This window comes from Mesoplodon mirus, assembly GCF_964341445.2.
Source record: "Mesoplodon mirus genome assembly, chromosome: 19".
In the NCBI taxonomy this organism is placed as follows: domain Eukaryota; kingdom Metazoa; phylum Chordata; class Mammalia; order Artiodactyla; family Ziphiidae; genus Mesoplodon; species Mesoplodon mirus.
The window spans coordinates 51910738-51923486 of NC_138995.1; the positions used below are offsets into that span (position 1 = coordinate 51910738).

The window sequence follows — 12749 nt, forward strand, 5'->3', positions numbered from 1 at the left end:
AAAGGTGGGGTCAGCGGAAGGGGGAAGGCCAGGAGGGGGTGCAAGAGAAGGCTGAGAGATCAGGGAAGGGAGAGGGCATGGGTCTGAAAAACTTCAAAGGGCAGAAGAGAGGAGGGGGGCTTAGAGACAGGGACTTAAGGAGAGGGCACAGAGGAGGGGTGTAGGGCCAGGTAGGGGGGATAAATTGGCTTGGGGGCTGGGCTTCCTGCTAGTCCCTCCATCTTTCCCCTGTCTCCCCAGACCTATGATGCACGGGAAGGCTACAACCCCCAGCCCCCCGACCTCAGCGGAGTTACCCTGTCCCGGGAGCTGCAGGTGAGTCTTCTGATCCTTTATTTGGGGACTGGAGGTGTCTGTTGGGAGAGGAAGACATCTTCTGAATGTGGGCTTTGACCCTTTGCATCCTCTCCCAGGCCATGGCAGAACAACTGGCGGAAAATTACCACAACACATGGGGACGGAAGAAGAAACAGGAGCTGGAAGCCAAGGGTGAGGCACCCACCCCACGCCGCACAGACTCCCCTTCGCCGTAGTCCCCTAGTCACAGGCTCCGGAGTCATAAGGGCCTGGGTTAGAGTTGTGTGACTTTGAACAGTTGCTTTCACCCCACTGAACCTTCGTTTCTGTGTCTCTACAATGGGGATAATCACAGCATTTACTCCTGTAGGGCTGTGGTGAGGATGTGAGGAGCCTCAGAAAGCAGTGTTTGGTTATTCTTATCTCTGTCTTTATTACTATAATTATGCACACCCTCAACTTCAGGAACCACTTCAATGAGCGGCCTGGGTCCCCCCCACGCCCCTGATTTCTGGTCTTTGCTGCCCCAGGTGGTGGGACCCACCCGCTGCTGGTTCCCTACGACACGCTCACAGCCAAGGAGAAGGCACGAGATAGAGAGAAGGCCCAGGAGCTGCTGAAGTTCCTGCAGATGAACGGCTACGCGGTCACCAGGCAAGCGGGCTGGAAGGCCGGCCCGGGAGGGGTAGGGAAAGTGGGCGGAACCCCGGCAAAAGCTGTGATAGGCTAGTCCTAGGTAGCGGAGGCGGAGCCAGAGAGAGGAAATTGATGGGGGTGGGGCCTGGGAGCAGAGGCAGGGCCATAGAGGGGTGGGGCCTGGAGGGCAGAGGCGGGGCCAGAGAGGGGCGGAGTCTAAGAAGGGTGGGGCCTGGAAAGCGGAGGCAGGGCCTGGGGGAGTCCAGGCTGAACTGGAAAGAGGCGGGAAACACGGGGGGGTCTGCGTCTGGGCTGACCTCTCGCTCTGCCTGCACGCAGGGGCCTTAAGGACATGGAACTGGACACGTCTTCCATTGAGAAACGGTTCGCCTTCGGCTTCCTGCAGCAGTTGCTCCGCTGGATGGACATTTCTCAGGAGTTTATCGCCCATCTGGGTACGGAGAATTCCCTCCCCGTCCCCGCCCTAGCTGCAGTTTCACAAAGGCACCCAGTTCATTCATTTCTCCTTCCTCCCCTCATCTAATCATTGTGCCAGACGTTGTTCTAGGGGTTGAGAATAAGACAGTGAACAAGAAAACAAAGATCCCTGTCCTCCTGCAACTTACATTCCTGTGGTGGATTCAGCCATTTAAAGTCGGAAATAAGGAGATCACTGAGTGTGTCAGAAAGTGATTAGTGTTATGGGAAGAGGAATACACTAGAGCTAGCTAAAGAGGGTTGGGAGTGTGGGCCGGTTGTAATTTTAAACGGAGTGTTCCAGGACTTCCTTGGCGGTCCAGTGGTTCAGATGCTGCACTTCCACTGCAGGGGTCATGGGTTTGATCCCTGGTCGGGGAACTAAGATCCCACATGCCCTGCTGTGCGGTCAAATAAATAGAGTATTCCAGGAAGCTGGGGAGAGAGCTATGTGGTCATCTGGGGAGAGTATTTTAGGGAGAGGAACAACCAGTGCAGAGGTCGCTGATGTGCGTATTAGGAGGCCCATGTGGCTGAATCAGAGTGACAGAGGGGAAGAGTGAGAGGAAATGGGGTCAGTGACAGGCAGGTCATGATGGGCTTTGCAGGCCATGGTGAGGACTGTGGCTTTTTGTTCTGAGTGAGATGGGAGCATTCTAAGCAGGAGAGGGCCCTGATCTGCCTTGGGTGTTCACAGGCTCCCTCTGGCTGCCTGTGGGAGCAGACTGAGGGGGGCAGGAGCAGAAGAGAGTGAGAACTGGGCAGATTCTGGATCTATTTTGAAGGCTGAGGCTCTTGGGATGCCCCACAGATGCCTCTTATATATCACTAAGAATCACATCTGGGGCCCCTATGATCCCTTCCTGCTTCCCCCAGAGAGCCCCAGCATTCCCCTTAAGAGCCACCCAGGAACCCCCAAATGAGTGAGTGGCCCAGCAGGATTCACTCATACATCTCACCCCAAATCCCACGGGAGCCAGACCTCCGTGCTGCACAGCCTCCTGGCAATTCCCTCTCCCCCCTGAACCTCAGTTTGCTCATCTGTGAAAGGGGGATTCTGTTCACCATAACCAGCTACAGTTCTGTCACTTATTTGCTGAGTGACCTGGAGTGAGCTATTTCACCTCAATTTCCTCATCTGTAAAATAGGAATGAAAGACCAAGTATACAGGCCTCCAGGTTGGGAGGAGATTGTGCAAGAACATTTCTCACAGTGCCAGGGGACATAGCGAGTGTATAGTAATTGGAGCCTTATTTATTATTATTATTTTAATAGTACTATTAGTTTAATAATATGATTTATTACCGTCACTACGATGATGACTGAAACAGATTTCCACTTTAAAGTTGAATCTAATCTGTCTATATTGACTTCTTGTTTCATTCATTCATTCCACATTTACTCAGTGCCAGATATTGAAGTTCAGAAAGAAAAGGACTTGTGATTGGTGAGGAGGGGGATGTTCCATGGCCTTACCCCGTCCCAGTTTGTCCTCCTCCCCATTTTCAGCCTCAGGAAGGGTTTGATCAAGGAGTTAGGGGGATCAGATGAAAGGGAAGAGAGGTTTACCTCAAAGCCAATACAAGTGACTTCATACCAGGAGGCAATCTCCTATCATATCCCAACTCTGCCCCCTCAGAAAGCCCTGAGTTCCCAGCCTTGAAGCCACCATGACCCCTATTTGCCTTCCCCCACCAGAGGCTGTGGTCAGCAGTGGACGAGTGGAAAAGTCCCCGCACGAACAGGAGATTAAATTCTTTGCCAAGGCAAGAGGAGGGCTCAGAAGCTGGAGGAGGCTGGGGACTGGTGGGCTCTCCTCTCTCTTCACCCAATCCCCTTCGTCTCTTCCCCACGCCCCCAGATCCTGCTCCCTTTGATCAACCAGTACTTCACCAACCACTGCCTCTATTTCCTGTCCACACCAGCCAAACTGCTGGGCAGTGGTGGCCACGCCTCCAACAAGGAGAAGGAAATGATCACCAGGTGCGCCCCCCTGGGACCTGTGACTCACACCCCTGACCTCACAGCATTGTAATCCTAGATCTTTTCCTCCCACCCTTGGACCTTAGAGGCTCTGTCCTAGGTGCTGGGCACTGATCAGTCTACCTGCAGAGGTGATGGAAGGGCTATAGGGTGACCAACCGTCCTGGTGTGCCCCAGGACACGGGACTTTCAGGCAACCTGGGACGAATTGGTCACCCTGTCAGAAAGGCAGACCGGACTCCCCACCCCCAGCATACCAGTTACTGCTTGTGACTTTCAAGCTGGTTCATCTCTCTGCCCCTTCGCACCCCCTCCGTCTCCTTCGTTTTCTCCCCCATCATCCTTTCTCCTCCTGGCTCTGTCTTCTGTCCCTCTCCCCTTGTCTTCCCTGTCCCTCCTCCTCTCACTGTGTCCCCTTGGTGTCCTCGCTCCCTGTTTCTCCTGTCCTGTTTCTCTCTCTTTCTTCAGCCTCTTCTGCAAGCTTGCCGCTCTTGTCCGTCACCGAGTCTCTCTCTTTGGTAAGTAGCTCTACACCCAAGCCCTTCTCCCCAGTCTTCCCTCTCTTCCCCTCTTCACAACCTCGCCCTGAAGAAATATGGCCCAGGTTCATGCCTTAATCTGAACAACTTTCACTGTGTTCTTCCTCTGGACTTGCACATGGAGTGGGTGGTCCTGGGGACAGAGCAGAGACTGGGATAGTCCTGGGCCCCGCCATCATGGAACTCTCAGACTCATCACCAGATGGTGACGGCCCAGAGGTCAGGGCCAGGATGGGGGAGGGACAGGCAGAGGGATCACAGCCAGGATGAGGGAAGGACAGGAGCCTATGGGAGTCTAGGCGGGGTGGGGATGGATGAAGAGAGATCAGCCGAGTTGGCTGTAGAGGGAGGTGCTGTCCCCATAACCCTTTCTTCACCCAAGCCCAACTTCCTCCCCCAGGGACGGATGCCCCAGCTGTGGTCAACTGTCTTCATATCCTGGCACGCTCCCTGGATGCCAGGTGGGGCTAAGGGTCATGGTGCCCACTCCCATTCTAACCGTGCTCCCACCCCCAACCCCTGTTCTCCTAGACTCTCCTCAATCTTGAATCTCAGATTCTGGAACTGGTTTGCCCCCACTTCCCTGTTAGGACCGTGATGAAGTCTGGCCCCGAGATCGTGAAGGCTGGCCTCCGTTCCTTCTTTGAGAGTGCCTCAGAGGACATCGAGAAGATGGTGGAGAACCTGCGGCTAGGCAAGGTGTCGCAGACACACACGCAGGTGAAGGGAGTGGGCCAGAACCTCACCTACACCACCGTGGCCCTGCTGCCTGTGCTCACCACCCTCTTCCAGCACATCGCCCAGCACCAGTTTGGAGACGATGTTATCCGTAAGGGCTCCTGATCCCAAGGGCAGTTGTTGGGGGGGGGTGTCAGTTCAACCAACACCACCCATCCCAGTGTGCCTGATAGAATCTGCAGGTGTTTCAGCATTATATTTATTGAGAGGATTCATTGCCATAAGCAAAGTGTGCATTCAGTTCAGAAAATTGGTAGGTAAGAGAATGAGTTAATCAGAGCATTAATTCCACAGCTCTAACAGAAGAACCTAAATCACAGTAGCTTAAACAAGTGACAGATATATTTCTTTTTCATGTAACAGTCTACTGGTAGGTTGATCATGATGTCAGAAGCCCAGATTCCTTCCATCTTGTTGCTCTGCCATCCCTGAAATATTGCCTTTATCCATATGGTCCAAGAGGGTGCACCATCACCTTCTCATTCTAGCCAGTAGGAGACAAGAGAAAACAGAGGAGGGCACCTCAGTTCTTTTAAAGGAACAATGTAGAAGTGGCCCACATCACTTCTCACATTTATCCTATTGGCCAGAACTTAGCATATGGCCACATGTCACCGTAAGGAAGGCTAGGATGGTAGACTTTATTCATGTGTTGAGCTAAGTATGGAGGTCTCTTACTAGGAAGAAGAGAAGAGCAGAAAGAAAGTAAGAGCAGATATTGGGAGTCAATTGGCAGTGTCTGCTGTATTTATCCTATCCTATCCTATTTATCCTGCCTATCCAAATGGCACCTATAGTGTGTGACCCAGCCTGGGATCTTGTAACATAATGCATACAGTGTGTAACATAATGTTGTTAATGAGACACGGGCAAGATAAAACACCCAATGGGGGTGATGACATTTTATGTTCAGGTACTCAAAAAGCCCTACAAGATGTAGAGCATGGCAGAGGCAGGAAAAGACAGGAAGGGCTGGTGGGAGAGATGTCTTGGAGGCTGAGGAGATAGGCTGTGGAGGGGAGGCATCCAGAGTGAGGCCCTGGCCTGGGGACCTGGGGACAGTGGGGCCTCCATGAGACAAGTTGGAAGAAATAACAAGTTTGAGGGAGATGCCAAGATCAATTTGGGGTTCTGTGGTTGTGAGGGGCCCAGGGGATCGGAGGCGTCCAGGACGGGCTGTGGGGACTGAGGGGTAGGGGAAGCCTGTCTCAGCTCACTGCTGATTTGACATTGACAAAAATAAAAAAAGTAGCACTTGGATGGGGTTCTTCCCCAGATCCAATTTTTTTTTTCCGGCCGTGCCATGGGGCACGCGGGATCTTAGTTCCCCAAGGGCCCGAGCCCTTGGTAGTGAGAGCAAGGAGTCCTAACCACTGGACTGCCAGGGAATCCCTCCAACATTTTATTCTGAAATTTTAAAAACATACAGAAAAGTAGAAAGAAGAGAATTGTTAACAATCTGCCCCATTTGTTTTACCTTTCACTTTATGAGTGAAAGTATTTCCAAACTTTCTGTTGAACTTTTTGTTTTTAAATTTATTTTGATTTATTTTTGGCTGCATTGGGTCTTCATTGCTGCGCGCGCTTTCTCTAGTTGCGGCGAGCGGGGGCTACTCTTCGTTGCTGTGCGCGGGCTTCTCATTGCAGTGGCTTTTCTTGTTGTGGAGCACGGGTTCTAGGCACGCGGGCTTCAGTAGTTGTGGCACACGGGCTCAGTAATTGTGGCTTGTGGGCTCTAGAGTGCAGGCTCAGTAGTTGTGGTGCATGGGCTTAGTTGCTCCGCGGCATGTGGGATCTTCCCAGACCAGGGTTCGAACCTGTGTCCCCTGCATTGGCAGGCGGATTCTTAACCACTGCGCCACCAGGGAAGCCCTTGTTGAACTTTTGAATGTGAGTTGCACACACACAGTGACACCTCATCCCTAAATACTCAGCCTGCAACACCTGAATGTTGCAGAACCTTCTCTCATGTACCCACAATATCAGTATCACACCTAACCTGACTATAGTTAAATTTCCCTATTACCCTCAAAATGTCTTTGATTTTTTATTTTTTTTGGTACGCGGGCCTCTCACTGTTGTGGCCTCTCCCGTTGCGGAGCACAGGCTCCAGACGCACAGGCCCAGTGGCCATGGCTCACGGGCCCAGCCGCTCCGCGGCATGTGGGATCTTCCCGGACCGGGGCACAAACCCGTGTCCCCTGCATCGGCAGGCGGACTCTCAACCACTGCGCCACCAGGGAAGCCCTGTCTTTGATTTTTTTAAAAATTCAGAATTCAGTGAAGTTTCTCTCATTGCATTTGGTTGTTATGTCTCTGTCGTCTCTTTTTCAATCTAGAACAGTTCCCCTGCCCTCTTTTTGCCTCATGACATTTAGGAAGTTGATGAGGTTCTTAACCTGGCCTTCTGGGGTGGGGGGGTGGTGTGGATAACCAATACTGAAGTCACAATTGGGTGTCTGTTTGCATTTGCTGGAGAGAGAGTCCATCACTATCATCAAGAGACCCGTGACTCCTCTCCAAGAGCAGCTCGCCTTCACTGAGTGCCTCCTGTGTGCCATGTTCCAGTTGCTTTCTGAGTATTAACTCATTTAATCGTCACAGCAACCCCATGAGGAAGATACTATAATTATCCACATTTTACAGAGAGGGAAACTAAGGCCGCGAGAGAGTTGGTACTTGCTCAAGTAACAAAACTTGTAAATGGCAGCCTGGCTTTACAGCCCCTGCTCTTACCCGTCATTTGGAGACAAGGGAGGGGGTTAGAGAAGAACTGGTACGGACCCTCACCCTCCTTCTTTCCCTCAGTGGATGATGTCCAGGTCTCTTGCTACCGAACGCTGTGCAGTATCTATTCTCTGGGAACCACCAAGAACCCTTACGTGGAAAAGTAAGGAGAGACAGCCATAGTTTGGGGCTGGGGTGGATACTGTGGGGGCCCAGGGAGGGGAGGGCACAGGAGAAGATGGGGTGAATGAAAAGCCAGGAAATGGTCAAAGTCTTCAAAAGACGTCCGCACCGTGGCCACTGCAGTTCCTCAAGATGGACACGAGAGGGCGCTCGGAGGAAGGCCAGTGAAGAAAGTGGAGGCCACTGGTTGGGGGCCAGGTGGGCACAGGCGCTTGGCGGCCAGGATGCCAGGTTGTTCTGGGCTGGCAGGGGGCACGCAGAAACTCTGGCGGCCCACAGGAGCCAGGCATGCTGGGGGCACTGGGGAGGGCCGCTGGCAGTGCCAGAATCACCGGTAGAGCAAAAGGGCACTCAGGAAACCCAGGGAAACGGCCGCATTGGTGACCACCAGTGAATGGCATCTCTGCCCCAAAGTGTCCTGGGGAGAGGCACTTCTGTGGAGGAAGGGACTGGGATCCAGGACAGGGCAGAGGGGGCGTGGGAGCTGAGCACAGCCTCGTCTTCCAGGCTTCGGCCAGCCCTGGGCGAGTGCCTCGCCTGCCTGGCAGCGGCCATGCCGGTGGCGTTCCTGGAACCTCAGCTGAACGAGTATAATGCCTGCTCAGTGTACACCACCAAATCTCCCCGGGAGCGGGCCAGTAAGTCGGGCGGGGCTGGGGCAGCTGTCAAGGGTTATATTCCACCTGCACAGGTTCCAGGGAGACCCACTGTGGGTAGTGTGGCCCAGTCTGGGCTCTGAGGGGCTGAGGATTCCTCAGGTTGGGGGCGCTCCAGATTGGGGAACCCCAGAGTTTGTGGGTGCTCTGGATTATGGTGTGGACACTGAGGTCTGGGCATGATGGGTTGGCATGCCCTGACCTCCTCCCCGCACCCCAGTCTTGGGGCTCCCCAGTAGCGTGGAGGAGATGTGTCCTGACATCCCGGTGCTGGAGCGGCTCATGGCAGACATCGGGGGGCTGGCTGAGTCGGGGGCCCGCTACACAGAGATGCCGCACGTCATCGAGATCACGCTGCCCATGCTGTGCAGCTACCTGCCCCGCTGGTGGGAGCGCGGACCCGAGGCACCACCGCCTGCCCTGCCTGCAGGGGCCCCTCCACCCTGCACAGCCATCACTTCCGACCATCTCAACTCCCTGCTGGGGAATATCCTGCGGATCATCGTCAACAACCTGGGCATTGACGAGGCCTCGTGGATGAAGCGGCTGGCTGGTGGGTCTGGCGGGCATGGGGCTCCTGAGTACTGGGGCTCAGGTCCCTGGACCTGATGGTCTCAGAGGGAGATCCCGGGGTCCATGGTTTTCTGGGAGTGGGGAGGAGTCATAGCTCAGTTTTCTCGGGGTCACAAGGCCAAAGGTCATCCTAAGGGGTCAGAATCTCAGGCTCATAGGGTCTGAGGTGGAAGCATGGGTCCTGGGAGTCCTCCAGGCTGGAGTCTGAATTACTGGAGCCTTGAAGAGGGTTAGGTCATGGGTTAGAAACTGGGTCAGAAGGCTGAGTTCCTTATACAAAGGGTCAGAGGACCAGGTCAAATATCAGGGTCCTCGATATGGACAGTTAGGGTTCTGGGTCATAGGTCAAGAAATGAATCTTTGAAAGATTGGGGCTCCTGGTTCAGAAGTTCCATGTCAGGGGAATTCTCTGGCGGTCCAGTGGTTAGGACTCTGGGCTTTCACTGCAGGGGCCTGGGTTCAATCCCTGGTTGGGGAACTAGGATCCCACAAGCCACGCGGCGTGGCCAAAAAAAAAAAAAAATCATGACCTGTAAGTTCCTTGTCAGGAGTTGTTTTGGATCAGGGCCAAGGTAGAGATCAGGGCTGAGGTCAGAGGCCAGGGTCAGAGGTCAGAGGCTGTGGTAAGAAACCAGGGTCATAGTCAGAAATCATGTGGTGAGGTATGTCGGGGTCAGAGGTTAAAGACTGGGGTGAGATGTCATAGGCTAGGGTAAGATATCAGGTTAGGATTCAGTTGTTGGAGTCAGAAGTCAAGGACTTTTGTCGGGCTGAGGGGTCACAGTTTCAGGTCAAGGGTTAGGGTTGGGATCCAGGATCGGGCTATGTCAGAGGTCACAGCCCGAGGTCAGGAGTGGGATCAGAGGTAGAGGCTGGGGTCAGAAGCCAGGGTCAGGCTGGGGTCGATGACAGCTGCTGGGTCAGAGGTACAGGTCGGAAGTCACGGGATGGGAACAGAGGTCAGGGGTGGGATCAGAGGTCTTAGGTCAGGTGCTGGAGTCAGTGGCCGGCCAGCAGCACCTGTGCCCCCTCTGGTTCTGCAGTGTTTGCCCAGCCCATCGTGAGCCGGGCCCAGCCTGAGCTCCTGCACTCACACTTCATCCCCACCATCGGGCGGCTGCGCAAGCGGGCAGGGAAGGTGGTGTCCGAGGAGGAGCAGCTGCGCCTAGAGGCCAAGGCGGAAGCCGAGGAGGGCGAGCTCCTGGTGCGGGATGAGTTCTCTGTACTCTGCCGGGACCTGTACGCCCTCTATCCACTGCTCATCCGCTACGTGGACAACAACAGGTCAGCATGTCCCCAGCCGTCCCCCCACACACCCCAGCCTGACCCCTGGCTTCCTTGGACCCCATCTGACCTCTTGCCTCTGACTTGCTATAAACTTCTTGCAATTCTCACTCAGTCCTACCCAACCTTCTGACCTCCTGTTGCTTATGGAACAATAAAAGCCAGCATGTGTTTTCTCCCCTTCTGCTCCTTTAAACCTCCTGAATCTGAGGCCCTGTGAGGGCTGCACTATCAGCCATAAGGAGGCGTACTTCTCTCCTCCAGCGCTGTGTCTTCAGGCTTGGGTAGACAGGATGCCTGATTTGTGAAGTGAAGTCCAATGGTCAGGCCCTCCTCCATCACTGAGAGAAGAAAGGAAGATAGTCCAGATCCGGCCAGACTAATTTCCCCCAGAAACATAGGTCTTTATAAAAGGGCAAGTGCAGGTATCAACCAATTGCTAACATCTCCCTAAAATCAGAAGCAATGTTTAAAGAATTATTGAGTCTAAGGTGCAGCCAGATCCAGGGACAGTGAACAAGATTCAACTCCAAGTTCCCTCTGGGTTGAAAAAGATTTTAAGGTTGCATCAAGGCTTTGTGAGAAAGGGTGCTTGGATTGATTAGCTACGTCTGTCATGGGAGCTGAAGCAGAAAGCAGTGGTATGCATGCTGTATACATCCTTGTACACCCACCTTTGTGCTCATGAGTGGGTATCGCTATAGGGTAGATTCCTAGGAGTAGGAGTGTTGGGTCAAAAAGTTTGGGCAAGTAAAGTGAGGTATACTCACACAGTGGAATACTACACGGCAATGTTGCAACACCCAGCAACATGGATGAATCTCTCAAACATCAGGTTGAATGAAAGAAACCAGAAAATTTTAAATAGGGTACATATTGTATCATCTATTTATGTAACATTCAAGAACAGACCAAAATAATTCATGGGCTAGGGGACTTCCCTGGTGCTCCAGTGCTTAAGACTTCACCTTCTGATGCAGGGGGTGCAGGTTCGATCCCCAGTCGGGGAGATAATCCCATATGACTCGCGGCCAAAAAAACCAAAACATAAAACAGAAGCGATATTGTAACAAATTCAATAAAGGCTTTAAAAATGGTCCACATCAAAAAAAATCTTTAGGGGCTTCCCTGGTGTCCAGTGGCTAAGAATCCACCTGCCAATGCAGCGGACATGGGTTCGAGCCCTGGTCTGGGAATATCCCACATGCCGCGGAGCAACTAAGCGCATGTGCCACAACTATGGAGCCTGCGCTCTAAAGCCTGCGAGCCACAACTACTGAAGCTTGTGCGCCTGGAGCCTGTGCTCCGCAACAAGAGAGGCCACTGCAATGAGAAGCCCGCGCACCGCAACGAAGACTAGCCCCTGCTCACCGCAACTAGAGAAAGCACGCATGCAGCAACGAAGACCCAATGCAGCCAAAAATAAATAAATAAAATAATTTTTTTTTAATCTTAAAAAAAAAATTCATGGTCTAGAAGTCTGGATAAGGGCATCTTTCAGACCGGGGACTGGAAGTGTTCTATTTCTTGATTTGCGTGGCAGTTACACAAGTGTGTTCACTTGATGATAATTCATCAAGTTGAAACTTTGTATGTAATACTTCAATAAGAAGGTTAGAGAAAGAAAAAGCAATTTTTAAGGAATAGTCATTGATCATTTTAAAATCATCTGAATGGCCAGATTACCCTAGAAAGGTCTATCCCTCCCACTGGAGACTCCGATCCCCTCCCCTGAGGTCTCTCCACGTGGCCCCCTTCTGTGGGGCTCCCTGCCCTCATCCCTCACCAGCCCCTTCCCCTGCCTGCCCAGGGCACACTGGCTGACCGAGCCCAATCCCAATGCGGAGGAGCTGTTCAGGATGGTGGGCGAGATCTTCATCTACTGGTCCAAGTCCCACGTGAGTCCCCACCCACCCTGCCCCTCCTCTCTATAAGCCGAGAAGCTGCCGCCCAAAGATGCCCTCCCCCACCCTGTCTGATCCCCAACACTGCCTCCCCCACCCCCAGAACTTTAAGCGCGAAGAACAGAACTTTGTGGTCCAGAACGAGATCAACAACATGTCATTTCTGACTGCGGACAGCAAGAGCAAAATGGCCAAGGTGGGTGCTTTGCTCTGGGAGGAGGACTTAGCAGGGAGGGAGGGAACAGCCTCCTGGGCTTCCTACCTGAGCCCTCCTCACGCCAGCCTGCCCTGTCCTAGTCACATTCCCTGCAGCCCTCATAGCAGCCCCATCTCCCTCCTCCTTCCTCCCCACCTCCCCCTTCTCTCATCCCCATCTCCTCCCTCCCATCTTTTTCCTTCCCCCCATTTCCCTCCTCTTTCCCATCTCCTCCCTCCGCCCTACATGCTTTCTCCTCCCCATCACCCTCCTCCCCATCTTCTTCCTCCCCATGTCCCTCCCCCATCCCAATTTCCTCCTCTCCTTTCACCCACTTCTTTCCTTCTATCCCATTATCCCACACCTCCTCCTTTCCTCTCCCCTTATCCTTCCCAGAACTGCCCTCTAAAGGACAGGGTCTAAAGAACAAACCCACCTGAGTGAGGTCTGGAAATGCCCAGCTGGGGGATTTGCATCAGGGTGGGGCAGAGGGGCTGCGCTTAGGGCTGACTTGGAGGGGGCCTGGGGTTCTCGGAGGGACTGGGGTAACACTTC

The 12749-nt window shown here is 53.3% G+C and overlaps 1 protein-coding gene across 2 annotated transcripts in view; it reads left to right on the plus strand.

The window, feature by feature from the left end:
• The window catches only part of RYR1 (ryanodine receptor 1), a gene marked incomplete at its 3' end in the record, with an annotated part of 119088 nt that overhangs the window by 55033 nt on the left and 51306 nt on the right, over positions 1-12749 (plus strand). Inside the window, exons 55-69 of one of the 2 annotated variants that reach the window (XM_082606909.1) lie at positions 241-315; positions 414-489; positions 828-951; positions 1273-1388; positions 3110-3177; positions 3273-3394; positions 3863-3912; positions 4334-4394; positions 4524-4762; positions 7480-7561; positions 8089-8219; positions 8458-8790; positions 9854-10094; positions 11905-11992; positions 12102-12198. In XM_082606909.1, the coding sequence (XP_082463035.1) occupies positions 241-315; positions 414-489; positions 828-951; positions 1273-1388; positions 3110-3177; positions 3273-3394; positions 3863-3912; positions 4334-4394; positions 4524-4762; positions 7480-7561; positions 8089-8219; positions 8458-8790; positions 9854-10094; positions 11905-11992; positions 12102-12198 (1903 nt within the window). The remainder of the gene's footprint in view (positions 1-240; positions 316-413; positions 490-827; positions 952-1272; positions 1389-3109; positions 3178-3272; positions 3395-3862; positions 3913-4333; positions 4395-4523; positions 4763-7479; positions 7562-8088; positions 8220-8457; positions 8791-9853; positions 10095-11904; positions 11993-12101; positions 12199-12749) is intronic. The other variant, XM_082606910.1, reaches the window with a different exon arrangement.